The 18,842-nt window shown below is 53.0% G+C and overlaps 5 protein-coding genes across 5 annotated transcripts; 3 read left to right on the top strand and 2 right to left on the bottom strand.

Annotated features, from left to right (window-relative positions):
* Positions 1–257: 257 nt before the first annotated feature.
* J4E90_006214 (uncharacterized protein) lies at positions 258–2,714 on the top strand (the record flags this gene model as incomplete). The annotated part of the gene is made up of 1 exon (XM_051435763.1): positions 258–2,714. One exon carries the CDS (start codon positions 258–260, stop codon positions 2,712–2,714), a length of 2,457 nt encoding a protein of 818 aa, XP_051290621.1.
* Positions 2,715–3,108: 394 nt separating this feature from the next.
* On the top strand, positions 3,109–4,344 carry J4E90_006213 (uncharacterized protein; the record flags this gene model as incomplete). The annotated part of the gene is made up of 1 exon (XM_051435762.1): positions 3,109–4,344. The coding sequence occupies one exon, from the start codon at positions 3,109–3,111 to the stop codon at positions 4,342–4,344; it is 1,236 nt and encodes a 411-aa protein (XP_051290620.1).
* An 814-nt stretch (positions 4,345–5,158) lies between these two features.
* J4E90_006212 (uncharacterized protein) lies at positions 5,159–8,012 on the bottom strand (the record flags this gene model as incomplete). The annotated part of the gene is made up of 2 exons (XM_051435761.1): positions 5,159–6,217; positions 6,267–8,012. 2 exons carry the CDS (start codon positions 8,010–8,012, stop codon positions 5,159–5,161), a joined length of 2,805 nt encoding a protein of 934 aa, XP_051290619.1.
* Positions 8,013–12,605: 4,593 nt separating this feature from the next.
* Positions 12,606–13,587, bottom strand: J4E90_006211 (uncharacterized protein; the record flags this gene model as incomplete). Its single annotated transcript, XM_051435760.1, is given in 2 exon segments — positions 12,606–13,121; positions 13,141–13,587. 2 exon segments carry the CDS (start codon positions 13,585–13,587, stop codon positions 12,606–12,608), a joined length of 963 nt encoding a protein of 320 aa, XP_051290618.1.
* A 1,709-nt stretch (positions 13,588–15,296) lies between these two features.
* J4E90_006210 (uncharacterized protein) lies at positions 15,297–17,223 on the top strand (the record flags this gene model as incomplete). The annotated part of the gene is made up of 2 exons (XM_051435759.1): positions 15,297–15,542; positions 15,616–17,223. 2 exons carry the CDS (start codon positions 15,297–15,299, stop codon positions 17,221–17,223), a joined length of 1,854 nt encoding a protein of 617 aa, XP_051290617.1.
* Positions 17,224–18,842: the final 1,619 nt, after the last annotated feature.

The raw sequence follows: 18,842 nt of genomic DNA, 5'->3' as shown, positions 1-18,842 counted from the left end.
CCTGTATACCAGAGTACGATCTCAAAGACTAAGCCTAACCTAGGACCAGACCGCAGTCTGAGTCAAAGGCGCACTCTATTACTTCTTTCCAGGGCTGAACTTGGAAGGGATGATCAACCTCCCCGCGCTCCACTAAACAGCTCCGCAGAGGCCCGTGCGTCGTCCATCAAATCGATCCAGGCCCCGTGACACGTGGGCATCCATGAACTCCAAAGGTCATCACGTTAGAGTGACCTTTGTTCATCATACAATCAACAATGGCATCCTCATCTGAAGAAGACAGAGCGGTGCAACTTGCCGAGAAGGCGAATGAAAGCACAAAGTCGGGCGATTTAACCGTTGCAGCTCGGTACCTGCGTGAAGCTAGTACGATCGCACCCGAGCATCCGCGGATCAAAGAGGCATGGGTTGCACTGAAAGAAGAGGAGGGAAAAAGCGAACTACTAGGCCACTGTCGAACCTGGGTCCGCAGCAAAGACGAGCACGATGGCGAAAAGGCACTCAAAGCGATCCGGACCCATGGCCTGAAGCAGGACGAAGCAGAACAAGCAATGGCCATCCTCTTCGACTTCAAAGGCGAAGACGACATCCTCGACCAGGTCTCAGGCGAACTACTCCAGAACCCCGGAGCCCAGATGTGGGTCGCCAAAGCCATCCGCGAGCAGCCGACACGCATCTACTACGAGATGTTCGAGCGGGGCGACGACTCCATCGACGGCTTACTCAAAGTCTGTCTCAACCGGGCGGTTTGGCCCGACGACGAATCTTTCAAGACGGGGCATAGAGATATCTTCATGCTCAGTTTGGCGATGATGATGGAGGAGGCGCTTGAGCATCCTGAGCGTGCGATGAAGGGGATCGCGCAGCTGCTTGCTCATTACGCGGAGCATCTCAAAGGGATTATTGATGCGGATAGTTTCGATGTCATCCTCACTTCGCTCGATATTCGTCTGCCTGCTAGTCTGCGTAGTCAGGCTACTCTTGCGAGTATCAAGTTGTTTGAGCTTGCGCCGGAGACTGCTAGCGAGTTGATCTCGAAGTTTGTTACGCATCGGACGAAGAAAGGGGAAGCGAATGATTTGGTCATCGCATTTTCGGCGGCTGCGGCTATCTTCCCCGTCGCTGTTACGGCTGCTGCTGCGCTCTTCCTCACGGATGGCTTTGTCAGCACGTTGGTGTCAAGAGTCCAGAGCAAGAAGTCGCACAACCTTGAGCAGGCCACTCTAGAGTTAATCAGCGCTGCCTGTGTCGACAAGAACTGTCGAGAGGCGATCAGCAAAAACTGCCGAGAATGGCTGGAGGACGTGGTCGCAGAAAGCCAGAACAAGAAGCGTGCCAACTTAGCCGCGCTTGTCCTCGTCAAGCTAGGCGAAGAGCAACCGTCAGAGGATGCACCAAGAATCGTGAGGGCAGAGAAGGTAGACCAAAGCGACCTAATCGCCAGCTTCAAGTCAATGGTCATAGGAGGCGACACATCCTCAAAGCAAGACTCAGTCGAAGGACTCGCCTACGCCTCGCTCCAACCCAAAGTACGAGAAGATCTCTCCAAGTCACCAAAGTTTCTCAAACGCCTCATCGAGACCATGAGCGACCCCTCCTCACCCAAGAACATTGTGTTCGGTGGCCTGACCATCTTCGTCAACATCACACAATACCTGCCCCTACAATCCGAAGAGGAAAAGCGCATGGCACAACTCAAAGCCTACGCCAACGTGCAAAAGCCATCGACCCCGCACGTTCTCCTCAACGACGAAGACGTCGCCATACGCTGCAAGCGCGTACTAGACGCCGGCGTTGTCCCTCTGCTGGTGCAAGTCTGCAAAAAGGGCTCCCCATCCATCCTCACCCAAAGCAGTCTAATCCTACTCTCCCTCTCCAAAGACACCAAATCGCGCGGCACAATGGCACAACAAGGCGCGGTCAAACTGCTCATCCAGATCTACGACCACATCTCCTCGACCAACGACCTCTCAACAACCGGCACCACGCCCTTCCCTCCCGCCGCCCTCCCCACCACAGCCCAAGCCCTCTCCCGGCTCTTGATAAGCATAAACCCGTCCCACGCTTTCAACGCCGCACTACCCAGCGCATCCGCCATCCGCCCCCTCCTCAGCCAACTCACACGGACTGAGTCTACGTCTTGGCAACTGCATGCCTTTGAAGCGCTCCTCGCACTCACGAACCTCGCTTCTCTGGATAGGAATACACAGGACCATATCATCCGCCAATCTTTCGATACGGTTGTGGACGATTTGTTACTTAGTTCCAACACGATGATTCGGCGTGCGGCTACGGAATTGCTGTGTAACCTCATGGCTTCTCCTGTTTGCATCTCCAACTTCGCAGATGGCTCACCAAGGGCGAAACATAGACTTCATCTCCTCCTCGCTATGACGGATGTCGATGACGCCGCGACACGATCAGCGGCTGGAGGTGCGCTGGCGATGTTGCTGAGTGTGGATCTTGCGGTTGTCGAGTTCCTCAAGCAGGATAAGAGTGTGGAGTGGCTTGTGGGCTTGTGCAAGGATGACGATGAGGGGATTAGGTATCGGGGGATTGTTTGTCTAAGGAGTGTGGTGGATGTCAAAGAGGGGGTAGAGGTTTGTAAGAAGAAGGGTGTGGTGGAAGAGTTGAAGGGGGTGTTGCAGGGGAGTAGGAGTCAGGAGGTGCTGGGCGTGGGGGTCGAGACTATGAAGATATTGTTGGGGCAGTAGGTTGGGGTGTGTGATGGATGGATGTGATGACTTGAAAAGTATTTAGCTCTCTCTTGTCATTGAAAAAGCCCCTCGCGCCGCGCGGATACATTGAGTCTTGTCGCATCAAAACGCTCATTGAACGGCGAGACACGTTGTTTTAGTCGCTTGTATTGCGATGACTGTGAGTGGCTAGTCATCCAAGGGTCCTCACTGATGCGTACCATGGTCGCTTCTAGTTTTCAGTCATGCTTGCTCCGCGAACCAGGTATTTCTTCGCAAGTTGCGCCTATGTGACTCATGGTATATTGCTACCACCTTCGTTTTATTCTGAGCTGTTCCAACGCATAATCCATTGAATACCTCTCGCCCGCCAACAAACCCCCCCATGATGGCCCACCAACGAGAGCCCAGAATGGCAAAGATAAACAAGAAACAGAAGCAGCGGATTCAGGCGCAAGAAGAAGAGCTAAGCCTTGAGACAGAGCAAGAGTCAAAAGCGCCGGGAACACCGCAGTACGACACAGCAAGCGACTCAGAATCATCAGAAACGGTTAGGTATGCGCCTACAAGCATTCTAAAGCTTGATAGCTTTGCATCACCAGCTACCACCAAGCTTCGAAGGAAGATGTGGCTATCTTTGACTGCTCATGTCGAGCTTAGCAAGTTACTAGCGGCTGCAAAGAGTTCGAGCGATCATCATTTCGATACATGGTCAAATCCGAAGACTTTGAGAAGAGACCCAGAAATAACACAAGACGAATGGGAGAAAGTAATCGAGCAACAGTACCAAACCTGGCATAACGATATCACCACAAAGCTCAGTGCGGAAATCGACGCGCACCATTGTACCATCCGCCAGTGGCAAATAACCGAGGAGCACGGTAGTATGCAAAAGTCGGAAACGCTGCGTTTGATAATGCATGCCGAGACAACTACAGCCCGCCTCCGCAAGCTGCTCGTCATACTGCGAGACTTCAAGAATCAGATGAAAGGAGAGTACGTCGATGCTCACCAACAGACCGACGTCACCGATGTTTCATACATTGGCTCCATAACCCAGCGCTTAGTTGAGCCCTACCAATCACCCCAAGTCCACAAAGCATGGTACAAAGGTCCCGACGGCCGCGATCTCAATGCGTCGGAGAGGTTTAAGAAAGATGCCATCGACTACTATAGTAGATTTGCTGATGATTCAATTTTGTGGTGCCCTGTCGCACGAGGATACTCGGGTGAGGACGAGCTCCAGGCCGTCCATCTAGTGCACTACAACACCGGAGAACGCGCCTGCGAATACCTTTTCGGCAAGGCAGCCAACCACCAGGGCCACTTGATGGACCCGTCGAATAGCCTCGTGCTACCCGAAACATTCAAAGACGCCCTCGACAGGGGTCAAATGATCATCGTTCCTGCTTGTCTCGGTGACATCGACCCGGAATCCGGGAAGATAGTAGATGAATCCGACATAGAGCCGTACAAACTACGACTGCTGGATCTATCCTGGAAGAAGAGTCCATCGGGTGAAGACAGCAGCCGCTGTCAAGCGCGCGATTACCCGATCGATGGACGCATCTTGAAATTCAAAACCGATACCCGGCCAAAGAAGATGTACTTGTGGTATCGTGCGCTCACAACAATCGCAATGCGATAGCGGTGTAAAGTACCGGGCTGGGAACACGATGTCGAAGCTCTAGGCCACGGTACATGGACTTCACCCGGTGAATCACTCCGGCGATCCACCATGACTGCGATTATGAAGCATGTTGGCTTCATCGACGACCCTGAGCCCATCTCAATGCTTGGATCTACATTAGAGGGAGACCCCACAGAAACTCCGTACGACAAGATGATCGCCGATCGCGTGGCCATGATACTCGATACAACGCATACAAACTGGCTTAAATCCCGTCGCAGCGCTTTTGCGCGCATGCACGCAGGCAAGAAGGTGGAGATTGATTGGGAGGACGAGGATCAACATGAAAAATTCGCGTCGTGGGAGAGATGTGTTGATTATTATCGCCGACATTGAATTAGCGTAACAGCGTAGTCGTTAGTGTTGAATAGGGCTTCTTTCCACCTCGTCCGAATTCGAGAGAGAAGGAATTTATCCAAAGAGGGCTTCCTCATGGACTTTCTCATCGTGTGATACGAACAGAACATTCTGCTTACAGCAACTACGCATGGCAAAGGGGCATTAGATGTGCGCAAGAGCGATACTGACACATTCTGCAAGAAATGACAAGCAACCCATCACGACACTCAACTATAAACACGTCGCTGCTTTCAGTCTGAATTAAACGAATACTACTTCAAACTCCTGCCAAATTGCGTAAAAAACGGGGTATAACTTCTAAAAGATGCCAACAAACACATACTCCGATACCGCAATGCCGACAGACTCCCTGTGAATGCGCGCCTTGCCCATTCTCCTCCCACCATCTCAACCCAAAACCAGAACCTCATCCTTACGTCGCACCCCCAACAGCAATCTTCTTCTTCACGGCCCTCATCTCCCTAACCGTGCCCTCCTTCCCCAGCCCCCTCCCCACCTCAACAACAATCATCCTAACAAAATCCTTACTAAGCCAATAACTGCTATGTGCACCCAGCATAGTCAAATACTGTATCTCCAGCGGCCCACCACCGTACTTCATGTAGTAGTCGATCTGACCATTATCGTTAAGCAGATACGCTCTCTTCTCCGCAATCTCCTCGCGCGTGAAATTGTGCGTTTCAAGCTCGACGTTGCTGGGTAGACGGATAGTGGTGGGTCTGTCGTTTGCGGCGTTGTTGGCGGAGGAGGTGGACGAGCGGAAGGGGTTAAGCGAGGCGAAGTAGGAGGTTGAGGCGGAGGGGATGGTGGTTTGTTTGAGCATTGAGGCGTAGACGACGTCGACGGTGGGGTTTATGCGGCAGGCGACGGGGTCGTAGGGGTTGATGATGTTGTAGATGTTGTCGACAGCCAGGCAGCCATATGTGCCTTGCTCGCCGGCGATACCGGGGGCCGCGTAGGAGTCGGCGCCGGGTTTCTCTTTGTCGCGACGAGGGAGTAGGTTTGCGTTCTTCATGAGGAGGAAGAGGCCGACGGGGCTGCCGCAGACGAAGAGATCGGTTGTGTTGAAGATGAATTGGTCTTGGGGTAGGTCGGCTTCGGGGAAGGATGGGTCGGTGTATTGCGGATCGACATAGGTTGGCTGTTGGCTGAGGATGTCGATGGCCATCACCGAGCCGAGCGAGTGGGCGATCAAGTGCACACGGCCGTACTCTGCGAACCCAGGGTTGTTCTGGCACCACAGACGGTAGATGCGGTTCGCTTCTGTTATGCAAGCTGATATCATCTTGGGGTTGTGCATCGGCGAGAGGTAGTATGGGATGTCGAGCATGACATCGCTAACAATGCCACGTACCGAGGGGAGCGTATCGGGTGTGATGTCTTTGAGTGTGTATTTGTTCGCAGATGGGTCTTCAAGCTCGGGAGCCTCGGTGTTATCGACGTCGAGAGATACGCGGTGTCGCCAGTTGACCTGCCTTGTGTTAGTATATTGATCGAGAATTACTGCGACGGTGACTTACTGGCAGACACATGACACCCCCCATATCCTTCCGTAGATGCCGCTTGACATCCGGAGTCCCAAGCTCGACGTTCATCTCTCTTCGAAAGGCGTTCATCGCGTGCGTGAAATGAAACGTCTCCATTCGTTCTGACAGCTTTTGCCCAATACCATGTATGACCAACACCAGGTCTGACACCTTCGGTCGTTCTGACTGTGCGAGGTCAGGGTCCGACTTCTGCCTTCGATACTGTGGCGCGCCACCTTGCGATGACGAGACACCTTCGCGTGCTGCTTGTGCCTTTGGCGAATTCTTGTTCGGGTGTAGCTTGTCCCAGACGGCCTGGTCGAAGCCGCGCACTACGTGCACGCCGATCGCTCTGCCCTTGCGGATGTAGTTCGCTAGTGGTCGCCGCCCGTAGTAGTCTGATGGTTGGAGTGCTGGCTTGAGGATGAAGGCTTCCTTGTCGTTAGAGTATATCACACCCGCTTTCAGGTACAGGCGCTTCCTTCCGTCGGCACCGTATTCCAGATCTCCCGCTGCTTTGTGGTCTGGCCCCTCTGGACCTGTGGAGATATCGATCAAGTCGCAGGCATTCTCTACGGTTTCTTTGCGCTCCTTCTCCGGGTCATCGTCCTCTTCAGGGAGGGTACTCTGAACGAGACCTGCTGTTTGCATCATCTGCTGCGAAGTCGACGGCCTGCTCTCTGCTCTCTTCGGCCGCTCGGGCCAAAGGTGGTGTAGTATCTTCATCTCACCAAATGCACCGACTTCGACAGCACTGTTGAGCTCGTCCGTCCATGTCTGCGTCCAAGGTCTCAGTTCGATGTACCCAGCTTCGAGCATGTTGGCGACTTCCACCTCGACAGGCATCATGCTGTCTTTGTAGAACCACGTTCCTCGCACTATCTGGGCGACGTCGCTGAGCGGCGACCAGTATATAGGCTCCATCCGTATTGACTCTGTGTCCATGACTACGTGATGCAGTCTTGAGACTCCCACGGGCACCTTCGCGGATGGCCCCGGTTTCGGCTTGGAGGATTTTCGCGCGGGCGCCTTGTCTTTGGCCGTCGACAGAGCAGGTTCCATGTCGTCATCCCACTTGTAGCTGTCCACTTCGTGTATAGTCGGCCGATGGCCTCCCTCCATAGGCGCAGGCTTCCACGACTTGGCCAGATTCCCTCTCGATGGGGCTCGGATGAACGGGGTGCCGGTCGTCGCAGGCTCGAGGGGCGATATTGGGCCGGGGTCGTAGGCCTTCAGCGAGCCAGACATGGACTGGCCGTAGCTGCCACCACCGGAGCCGGGTGTCTTCTTGTCCACCAGCTCGGCAGACCTCGAGTACTGCCCTCTGCTCGATGACCGCCCAGACGGAATGTCTCGTCCCTGGATCGAGCCTTCCTCGCTCGAGGCACTAGCGCCTCTCTTCCTCTTCAGCCGCTCCACCGCCGGGTTGGTCGGCGTACCGCGTCCCGTCGCATCTTTCTCCCCAAACTCCTCGGTGTGCTTCAAGATCTTCTTCCGCAGCTCCAGCCACGACTCCTGGATGGCTTCGTTGTCGTATTCGGAGAAGGGCCGCGGTGGCACTCTCTTCGCAGTCGACGTGCCCGTGGGCGGCGGCGGGAGCGGAGACAGCGGGTCGTCTATAGCGAGCGGCGACGTGTAGAAGTAGCGGACGGGGATCGTGGGCGGGGCTTCGGTGTTGTGCAGAACCTCACGAACGTACTGGTTCGCGCGAGACGATAGTGTGGGCTCGTTGCCTGCCATGACGTCTGGCGTGGTTTGGTGTGGGCGTGAGCTGCAACTTTTAAGAGAAGCAGTCGTGGAAGAATCGCATCATATCATGGTGCTAGCGTGTGTTCTTTCCCTCACGTGTTCATGTGAAGAAGACAGCTGGCATGGACGCGGTGGCAGCCTGAGGATGGATGTTGTTCCTTGTTGTTCTAGGGCGGTATATTTCCGATCACCATTCGGAGCACTGACGCAACCGCCGCGCTAAAACCGACGCGTGCCTCGACATGTGAACAGCCCTCCGTCAGCCGCCTCACCCACCAAACTTATACACTGAACATCCACGTTTGCGCGAAATTGCGCCGAACCATCCGAAGTGGCATGTGCTCTGAGTTGTGCACGCAAGGTCTATACCGTTATTTCACAATGCCAACGATTCATGGTCATCGACTTACCTCACACATCGTGACCTTACCTGGACATTGGACATGGCACCACATAAGTATTTTCAAGCAAACATTCTCACTAACTCTCTAAGCAAACCATTACATTCACAGCAGTCTGAGCCAAAACCCGCACAGCAATACCACCATGTCATCCACCACTACCATGACCATATCATCAAGAAAGGTACGCAACCAGCGTAACACGCTGTGCGTGTATACCCCCAAACGGCTACCATCGCATCAACCCTTCATAAGCAGCTTCGTGGATTCACCAAGAAAGCTGGGCACCACGCTGTGCGTGTCTACTCCCACACCGCTACCATCTCCCCATCCCTTGGTAAGCGCCTTCGACGAACCATCAAGAAAACTGGGCACATACGCTCCAAAACCATCACCACCACCATCTCCCGGACCTCTAGTAGGCGTCCTCGACGAGCTCACCGAATTCTACGATGGCCAAATCGCAGCGTGGGAAGCCAAATGTAATGAACAACAAGCCTGGCTGGACCAGGCTTCCAAACTCATCGCCGAGTACGAAGAAGAAAGAATTGCTGGGATGGAGCATATCGGCTTCCTGACCAAGTGTCTGTACGCGAACGAAAGAGCCCTGACGCAGTGTTTGTACGCTATGACGCTAATAGTAACGGTACTGCTGGTACGCTGAAACTACCAAGTAGAGAAAATGTCCGAAGGGAGAAGATATCCAAAGTCACTACTGCTGTTACCGTTAGGCAAGACCTCAAGCCGAGACAAGCCATAAAAACGGAATACCACGTTGACGGTTAGCAAGGAACTACCTATACACGCTGCCGGAGACGACGCGCTTGTTCTCTGTGGTACCGCCAAAGGGGCCAAGCATTGCGAAAACGCGCATACAGCAGAGGTACATCTCGGCCACCGGCTTGTGGATGAGCTGAGATCACGACAGGTTCGTGACCAGCTCCGAGACACGATTGTCGTGGTCTTCGAGACTAAGGCTGTAGAAGGGGAAAGGTGATGACCAGGAGACGAGGTCTCGGGTGAAAGAAATCCAGTCTGATGGTACATGGGCGGGCCCATATATGTAACACTTTGGAGACTAGAGTAAGGGGTGCGCCCAGGAAAGGTACGAAGGTATCGTCGGAGTAGCATGAAAGATGACCTGGATTGCTTCAGGCGAAGATAAATATGACGATTCGTGATGATATAAATTATGGGTATCTTTGTTACTCGCACACGTACTTTTGCCCCCCAACTCCCAAACAAATAGAAAAAAAAACCACATTTCACCTCCAACTCTGATTCCGCCACCCCAGCCCAGCCGCCCCCCTCGCGGCTAACCACTCACTCTCCGCCTTCCCACCCCGTCCCCCAAGCAACGCTCCAACATCAACCTCCAACTCCCTCCAAAGCGCCTGCTCCACCTGCACCCTAAACTCCTTATCTTGACCATGACTCCCCAGCAACACGATTTTCCCCGGCGGCACACCCAATCCGCCCACAGCATGGACAACAGCTTCCTGTAGCTTCGCCCAGAACTTTGCGCGGGGGGCTTCGTAGACGGGGAGACTCCACCAGCCGAGATCGTTTCGCGCGACGTAGTTGATCATGCGGGAGTGGGGGGTTGGTGGTTTGATCTTGGTAGGGGAGCAGCTGGTTTCGTGCATGCTTGCGCTGAAGGAACTGGAGTCGAAGGCCAGGACGAGGATGTGTTGGTGTTGGTGGGGGAGTGTTGCGGAAGCGCATGAAGCGTGTTCTAATCCGGCATGTGTGGCGTATGCTTCCGAGTATATCGAAGGGGTATCCTCTGATAGAGCGAGACCGGCTGATAGTAAAGCGTTTTCAAAGTCCTTCTCATGGGATCCGTAGAAGGGGAATGTGACGGCCGATGTGATATTTGTGATTGGGTGTCCGAGTTCATTTTCGAGGGTTGCGTGGACTTTTGATAGGAATTCTGTGAGGATTCTGCTGTCGTTTGGAGAATTTGATGAAGTGTGTGGTGTCATCCACCGCGACATTAGGTCTATGTATTCGGCATCTCCGGGGATTTGGGCCACGTCGATGGTTGTGCCGTTTGGGTACCGCGCAGCTGCTACTGCTTGTGATGTTGTGAAATGGACGCCGATGCTGGGAGGCGCATCAAGTCCTTCCGCGCTAGTGTGTTTGTCGAGGGGTTCTTCGACAATGGGTATCTGGTGGTGGTATCGTACAGCTCGTGCACTAGCCAAAGGCACAAGCAGAAGAAGACCGACGAGTTTCATTTTGAATTCGTGAGATGAAGATTGTTACAAAGAAAGAAGAGAGCGTAAGGAACCGACTACAATGAAGAGCGGACCCGAGTATTCGTAGGATCAGGTGCAGAAAGAAAGGATGGCACAGCGTGAAAGAGCGACGGTGGTGAGTAAGGAGTAGTGGGTGAAGAAGCGGCAACGACAACGGCGGTACGCTCGTCGTCCCCTCACTCCATCAACGGGGCGACTCCCGACGCCTTATAGGAGTCGTCCAAAGACATCCGATCGTACCGTCAAGGCAAAGAGGATCCGAGGTTCTGGTCAGGGACTTGTGGATCCGCCCACTGTTCCGTGGGCACTAGGGGTATACGAGCTAGCCCGGCGTGCGATCGGTCCAACCTAATGGCTTCAAAGAACCCCTCTCCGGGCCCCATGCAGGACAAAAAACGCGTTCCTGGGTCTCGGTGACCGTGTCTTGGAACACTCCGTTGGCACTCAACATCTCGGACAGCGAGTAACATCGGCGCGTAACAGCTGTTGTGAAGCTGTTGGAAGCGCGCTGTGGCCCAGGTGTCAGTCGGCAAGGGACCGAAAATAGAAACTCGCCCAGACCCGGCACGCTCGGCACTACTAGAAGCTTGTCCTACCCCTCTCTCGTACTTTTCGCTCCTAGCTATGGCAGAACAAGACTCGGGCGAGCCTTGGCACATGTATTGATTGCTCACATCTTCTCCGCAAACGGTTCTCCTTCGAGTCAACTACCTGCCGTCTCATCGCATGCGCGATTGCGATACGAAGGGGCGCTAGAGGACCCTGACATGCGCGTGATACTCGCGTTATACTGAGCAAATACGCTGCATCAAGAGTTCTGTACAACATTAGGTGCAGGTGTCGTGAGTCTAGGTGCCTCTTATGAGTAAAATCGAGGAGCATAGTAAAGCTCAACGTCTGCTCGAGCATGTGCAGGAAGTGTTTTTCGCAACTACCGATAGGCGTCCTGCCGCTTACTGCTACCTTCGTGTAGCGCATGTTAAACCCGACAGCGGGACGCGTTCCGTTAGCTACTCTCACGCGTCGTTCAAAGCAGAAGGTACAAAGGAGCTCATTCCGTCTGAGCCGTACTAACTATTAAAATCGCGAAAAGGATACGATCGGTAAACTTCATACAATGTGCGGAGTACATACTTCAACATTAACACACCTTAAAAGCAGACGTTCACGTGGGCCTAGTACCAAATAGAGTGCTCATCTTCAAAGAAACTTGTGCCCGTATAGTTCTCCTCTTCGAACCGACCTACTAGCTTTAGAAATACACATCAGCAAACCGCATCAACATTTCTTCCTCAAGATCCTCGCAAGCGAAGATACCCAATGAAAAAAAAAGAGAGTCGCGCCAGCCAGAAGTAGTGCGAGATACTGGCGGCACCGTGGCCTCGAGGTATGAGCGAGCTCAGGGACCCGAGGTCGAACTACAAAAATAAGAGTAATGGATGATCCGCCGTGGCGGAATCATAGTTATTACACTATGAAGAACAGATACTACACTTGATCTAAGCCAGATTGGCAAAGAGAGCTGGTGAGCAGATGAGGGACGGGGGATGGGGAGGTTTATATAGACGATGAGGGTGGGCCGTGCTGCGTTAGGCGGACGCACGTGAGACTGCTGCCTGGCCAGGGGGTTGCATTGCCGCGCACGTGTTGCGCTGTTGCCTACATCTCGAAGATCACGGCTGAGTGTGTCGCTTGCTTGTTGCCGTCTTTGCTGGCAAAAGAAAAAAAGGCGTGACCGCGAGTCTGGATGGAATCTCTCGTATATATTCGACGGGAAAGCAACCGACAGCGACGCACCTCAAAGCTACCACGATCATTCCGCATCTCAAAGTAACATCGATGATCAGCCCGAACCACGGCCAGGCTCCACCCTGAGTCAAAGGCTCATCCTCTTCTTCGTTAGCAAAGGGCCTAGGCAGAGATCAATCTCTACCCAAGTAGTTCGATACGTCATTCACGGTCGGCATGCTTCCGCCACTCTTCTCACTGACGGCATAACCATGTAAACCCCGGCAAGCCCCACTGTCTACACGTCCGATTTCCGTGTCTACCAACCCATCCTCTACCAGAGTAATCGGGTACTCGTCATGCTCACGTCCAATCTTGTTTCTCAGCTTAGAGCCCCCACCGATAGTTGCAGGATGGCTCACTTCGTCCGAGGGGCTGACCCTGTTGGAAGACCACAGACGGGTAGGAGATATCAGTCTGAGAAGCGGGCGCAGAGTCATGATGCAGCAGTTGATGATGGCCACAGCAGGCTCGGCGACGGACCAGAAAGCCGCGTCGGTCATTGCGTAGGGTAGGTTTTTAGTGTTGCCTGCGGTATGAAGGAGGTCGAAGATAACGACGATACGAAGGATGGAAATGGCCGTAACACTACGATTCAGATCAGCTGACATATACCGAGCAAGCGACTCCCAGAGTTTCGTACAGTAGACCTATTGCAAAGATCGCCACCAAGCCAATCTTGGCACCACGAGTCATTTGTAGTTTTCGGATGAATGGTATGGGCAACAGGATGATAATCAGATCAGTTATCATGTTGAAGATGCCAGTCGCAACGAATGCCGTGCTGTGTTTGTGATCCGGGCAGTACTTTTTGGCCAAAAGAGGGTTCCAGTTCGCCTCGAGAGGCGTGCACAAAAGAAAAGTCGCAAGCATGCTACCGAGCCAGTACGCAACGACCAAGCCCATGCATATCCAAACCCAGATACGATGTTCCTTGAGTGTGAAAAAGCGTAAGTAGAACAAGAGGTAGGATAGCTTGACGCTGGAGACGGCGGCGTAGTACACAGCTTGGTAAGCTATGAGCAGCTTAGCTAGGAAGATGCTATTGGCAATGGGTAGTTCTTTGGTCTGGTATCCCATCCCGTAATTCGCGTCTGTGATGTGCATTGCGAGCATGCCTGCGTTGCTGGTTAGTGTCCCGGTTCAACGGTATGGTATCGCATCGCATGGGCGTTGCGCCCTGGCCGGCTTGTACCCACCAATAGTGAAGATCAGTGAAGCCACTGCGGCAAAGTCATCCCACCTACACCTTTGTCAGATTATGTCACCCTTGGCAGACATTTTCAGTCTTCACATACCATATCTTAGTCCCGCAAATTCGTCTCGTAATGAACCGCAACACAACGAGTATGGTAGCAAAACCGACGAGGGAGATGTTCGCAGCCAAGTGCCTTGTGACGAGATCGGAGTGGAAGATGTTCGTTTTCGTCAATGGATCAAAGGGTAGCATGTTTGCAAATGGATATAGTGTTCTAGATAGCCTTGGAAAGATATGGGACGAGATACCGGCATTTGAGGACTGACTGTTGTTTGATATAGCAGAATCATCTCGCCCCCGCATGCGTTCAATAACCCGACAGGGTAGATGGTGTGGTTGGAAAACGCCATGGCGTTGGCTCAAACCATTCGCAATGTGGCGAGCGTAATGGCATACTACCTTATACGGCCCCGAGGGGCTATGCGCAAGGCAGAGAATATGTTGCTGCGCAGTGCATGCGACATATCCCCATGCTTATGTCAAACAACAAGATCTTTTACGGAGGTGGATGCACGTCAGGATTCAATAAGCAGGTGTATTTTTCTGAAAGACAAGAGACGAATCGCCATTGAGCTACGATGGCGATTGTCGGGTGTATATGTCTGGGTCGAGTCAGCTCGGGCTTGTTTAGGCTAGTGTGGAAAGCTTGTCCTGAGAGGACTGCACTTCGCATATTAGTTGACAGCCCCATTCAGCTGGCAATCTCATGTCAGCTTACAGTCTCAAGCTTGCCTACTCCATGCTTTTATGACGTCTTTCCCTGCGGAGCGGTCCGTTCAGCGAATTGTACGATCAATAATAATAGGACGGGCATTCTGCAGAAAGTTGTGTCACCAAAGGCCACCGGGATTGCACCAAGCACTGTTGTCGAAAAGGCTGTGAAGGGCGCGTTGCGGCATTGGTTGAAGACCATGCCCCGCAGTCGCGCACGCGAGCGGTACCGTAACATTCGTCGGATCTTGCGTGCAATCTTGAAGCTTCGTCAAAGAAAGTCGTGCGGGTCTTTATTGTGCGGATGTAATTACATTGTGTTGCCAGGTAGATGCAACGGTATCTAGATGCGTGGAATGAAAAGTGAGCCGCTTGCTATCGCGTCGATTAACCACAAGAAAATCGTAACTGGAGCACTTCTGCTTTGGCTAGAGACGTTTCGAGGCTGCAGTGGAGCGCGGGCGGGACCGGGCCTTGAGGCTGCAAAGCTTTCCGGCTCCGCGCCCTCACCTGGAGGGATACTAGCCGTATCAATCGCGCTCTGTCTTCTATCATCAAGCAAACAGGTGGATATTTTGCAAGTTCGCGACAAGATAGGCGCTCGGCATACCGTTGTGGACCCGCATACCCCGGCCCGCAGCCTTAGTGCCTCCCAATCATCGCTTGCCATCTCCCGAGGGAGCAGCCGCCCGTTGCGCGTTGAGTCGATAATGAGTCCAGATTAAAGGTCTTTCTCTTTCGAGAAGGTCCTCGATCCTATGGTGGGACAGTCGCTTAGACTTTCGCGTTATACTGCGATGGTCGCACAGCGTCTCCCTTGTGCCACCATAAGCACACAGATTTACCAATCGACAGCATGCACATCGGTTGCGTTACATCTATCGATGCACTCTCCACGAGAGCGCCCGACTTCATCGTCATTGGCGGCGGTATCGGCGGGTTGGTGGTTGCCAATCGTCTGAGCGAGGATGCGGACAAGAGCGTGCTACTGATCGAAGCTGGCGCCAACCGACAACGAGACCCAAAGATCGACACTGTTGGTATGCTATCAACGCTTTATGGAGACCCTGACTACGATTGGGACTTCATGTCTGAGCCTCAGGTGAGTCCAGCGGCACGATGCCATGTTGCCGTGAAAAAGAACATCGAACCCAACTGACAATCGGGCTTGTAAGACACACGTCAACGGTCGCCAGATCCCGCATCCCAGAGGAAAGGTTCTGGGGGGATCTTCAGCCATCAATTTTGGCGCAATCGTATATCCATCAAAGGCCAACTTTGAAGCCTGGAAAGCACTCGGCAATGAGGGTTGGGACGCCGCTGGCATCGCGCCATACTTTCGCAAGTTCAGTCGCTTCACACCACCGAGTGCGGAAACGAAAGAACTCCTCAACATAAACTACATCAATGAGGATCTGCATGGCAAAGACGGCCCTGTCCCTGTAACGATCCCAGATGTGTATGGACCGTTCCAGGCGTCGTGGGCAAAGACCCTGGACAAAATGGGTTGGTGCAACACGGATGATCCTATCGAGGGCGAGAAGTTGGGTACATTCGCGTGCGGATTGTCCATCGATGCCGAGACGAAAACTCGCGGCTATGCAGCGTCAGCATACTACACTCCAGAAGTTGCAAAGAGACCAAATCTCGAGGTCTTGACGGAGGCATTCGTCGAAAAGATCCTGACGAAGGGCTCTGACAGCTCTGTAGAGGCAACGGGTGTGAGTGTGCGAACAAAAGATGGATCGAACCATGAGATCGTAGCGAAGAAAGAGGTCATCCTTTCTGCAGGAGCCATCCAGTCACCGCAAGTCCTTGAGCTTTCCGGAATCGGCCAGAAGACACTCCTTGAGAAGCATGGTATACCGGTAGTTCTCGATAGCCCTGGTGTGGGTGAGAACCTCCAGGACCACGCCATCTCTGCTCCTTCTTTCGAGATCGCCGACGGGCAGTTCTCTGGGGACATCATGCGGGATCCGAATATCGTCCAGGCCGTACTCCATCAATACATAACCACTAAGACCGGCCCGCTCGTCGGTATCCCGATCAGCTTGACCATGCTTCCGCTTGTCGACTCCGATGGTCGCATCAGCCACGAAGAGATTGCGAAATTGAAAAAGGAATACATCAACGACAAGGGACTGCCACTCTGGAAGAAGAAGCAGTACGAGCAGCTCGAGAAGCAAATCCTAGACCCCAAAGAGGCAGCAGGATACGCGATGATGCTGCCACTGCAGTTGAACATCTCTTCTGGTGCTACGCAGATGAACGCATTGCTTGCGCCAACTCACCCCAAAAACTTCATCACAATAATGGCAGTCAACAATCATCCCTTCTCACGCGGCTTCTGCCACGTCCGATCAGCAGATCCGAAGGAAAAGCCCATTCTAGACCCCCAGTATCTTTCTCATCCGCTGGATCTAGAAATCCTCGCCCGGTATACGCAATACATCGAGACCATCATCAAGACCGAGCCGTTCGCTTCTCTTCTCAAGCCGAGCGGAAGGTTGCCCGAGGGCAAGGAAGCTAAGGATTTGGATACGGCGAAGGAGATCGTCAAGGAGAGACTGTTGAGCACTTTCCATCCCACGGGCACATGTGCGATGATGCCTAGAGAATTGAATGGAGTCGTTGACAGCAGATTGAAGGTATACGGAACAAAGAACCTTAGGGTCGTCGACGCGTCGATCTTCCCGATGGAGACGTTGGGTAATATACAGGCGACGGTGTATGCGGTGGCGGAGAAGGCAGCCGACATCATCAAAGAGGACTGGAAGATGTGATAGCGATATGCGAGTACATCCGTATGAATATAAGGAATCGAGATCAGCCTATTCTAGCACTAGCATCACATGCCCACGAAGCGCGAAAATAGCGTCTGAACATTGTTAGAGAAAGACATACAGGCGATTTTCGAATTGACTTGCTCGACTTGATTGTTTTCAGCTCCGCCTACCACGTCGACCAACCACGCTCAACCGCTTGCTGATACGGCTCGAGCGTGATGTTTTGCGTATCGCCGTTGGAAAGGTAATACATATCCTCACCCGCATGCTGGGGGCCAACACCATATTCTTCACCCTTTTGAAATGCTCGTAGATCGACTCGATTTGGCGGAAGCACACCATCAACCGCACATTCTTCCATTACTTCCTCGGCCAATACATGAAGCTTTTCTTCAGGGAGAGGATCGAAGCCTATACTGCGTGCAGGCTGCTTGTCCGTGCTCCAGTTGGCTCCTTGGTAGCTGTAGAGACGCCCTTGTAGCCAATCGCAACCTTCGTATTGTATGTAACTTGGTACGAAGCCAGGTAGACTACCGCTGGGAATGATGGATGTCTCATAGTGTATGATCTGGCTCGAATAGTCGCCTCGGTGGCGTTTCTCTTCGAGATAGTGGGCGATGCAGGCTTTGTCGCATTCTTCAACCGTTACACCAGGCATAGGCAGGAAATGTAACTCCAGACGGTAGGGACATCCATAGGCAAAGTACGGGGTGTCTCGGATGAGAGCTTCGAGAAGTTCGACCGGCTGGACATTCCCTGGATTGACGTCTTGATGGGTGAAATAGACGTGGAAACCGTAGAGTGGTGGAAGTGGACATGTTTGTCTGCCTCTGAACACCATGAGCGCCTCTTTGCCGGCATGGTCGGTGAATGGAAGAACATGTATTTTGACGCGATATATGCGACCTGCTTTCCCCAGTCCTCCCATGGTTGCGCAATTTCCGTGTAATTCCAAGGTTCAGAATGCGGGTGACTGCTGGCTGAGGACGCTCCAGCTGTGGACGATAAGAAGGGGCGTTGGCGCCTGATCGCGGACAAGACGCCAGCGCACGTGCATGACCAAGGCTAGCCGGATTCATCAGCCAAGCTAGCTGGAGGCATCTCAGGTTATGTCGAATCACGTCTTGGTTGTATGTGAGTGCGTTCAGGTGTGATGTGCGCGGCCTTCCGCAATTTTCCAGTACTTGCGCAGCTTGCCTGTAGAGAGGACGCTTTTTGGTGGACGGCTTTCGTCATGACTCCGCACGTACACAGAAGGAACTGCAAATACTGTAGACATGACTGATAGTGCTCTGTTTGGACCGCACGACACAAGCGAGAGAATAGAGAGCTGGAACGCGTAAATAGTGAAGAACAGTACCCGGTTTCTGGTGTCGTGGTGGTCCACGGGTGCGACGCGTCGATGCGAGGCGGGTAACGTGTTGGTCCGTGCTGACGGGCAAGCCGTGAAATCCCGTTGGGCAGCATCACGTGTCAACTGGGGCCTTGGCTTTGGGGAGCGGCATCAGGTGTCGCAATAATTCGTGAGACTCTTAGCATTTGCGAACACGCGCTGCACCTACAAACCTCTTTTATAAAAAAAATTATAATATAGCTATAAGCTTTGTAAGCTATTT

Source organism: Alternaria incomplexa, assembly GCF_024043165.1.
Source record: "Alternaria incomplexa strain BMP 0042 chromosome Unknown scaffold_8, whole genome shotgun sequence".
Classification (NCBI taxonomy): Eukaryota; Fungi; Ascomycota; class Dothideomycetes; order Pleosporales; family Pleosporaceae; genus Alternaria; species Alternaria incomplexa.
Note: the sequence above shows the minus strand (reverse complement) of the source record. Positions and strands in the feature narration are given on the sequence as shown.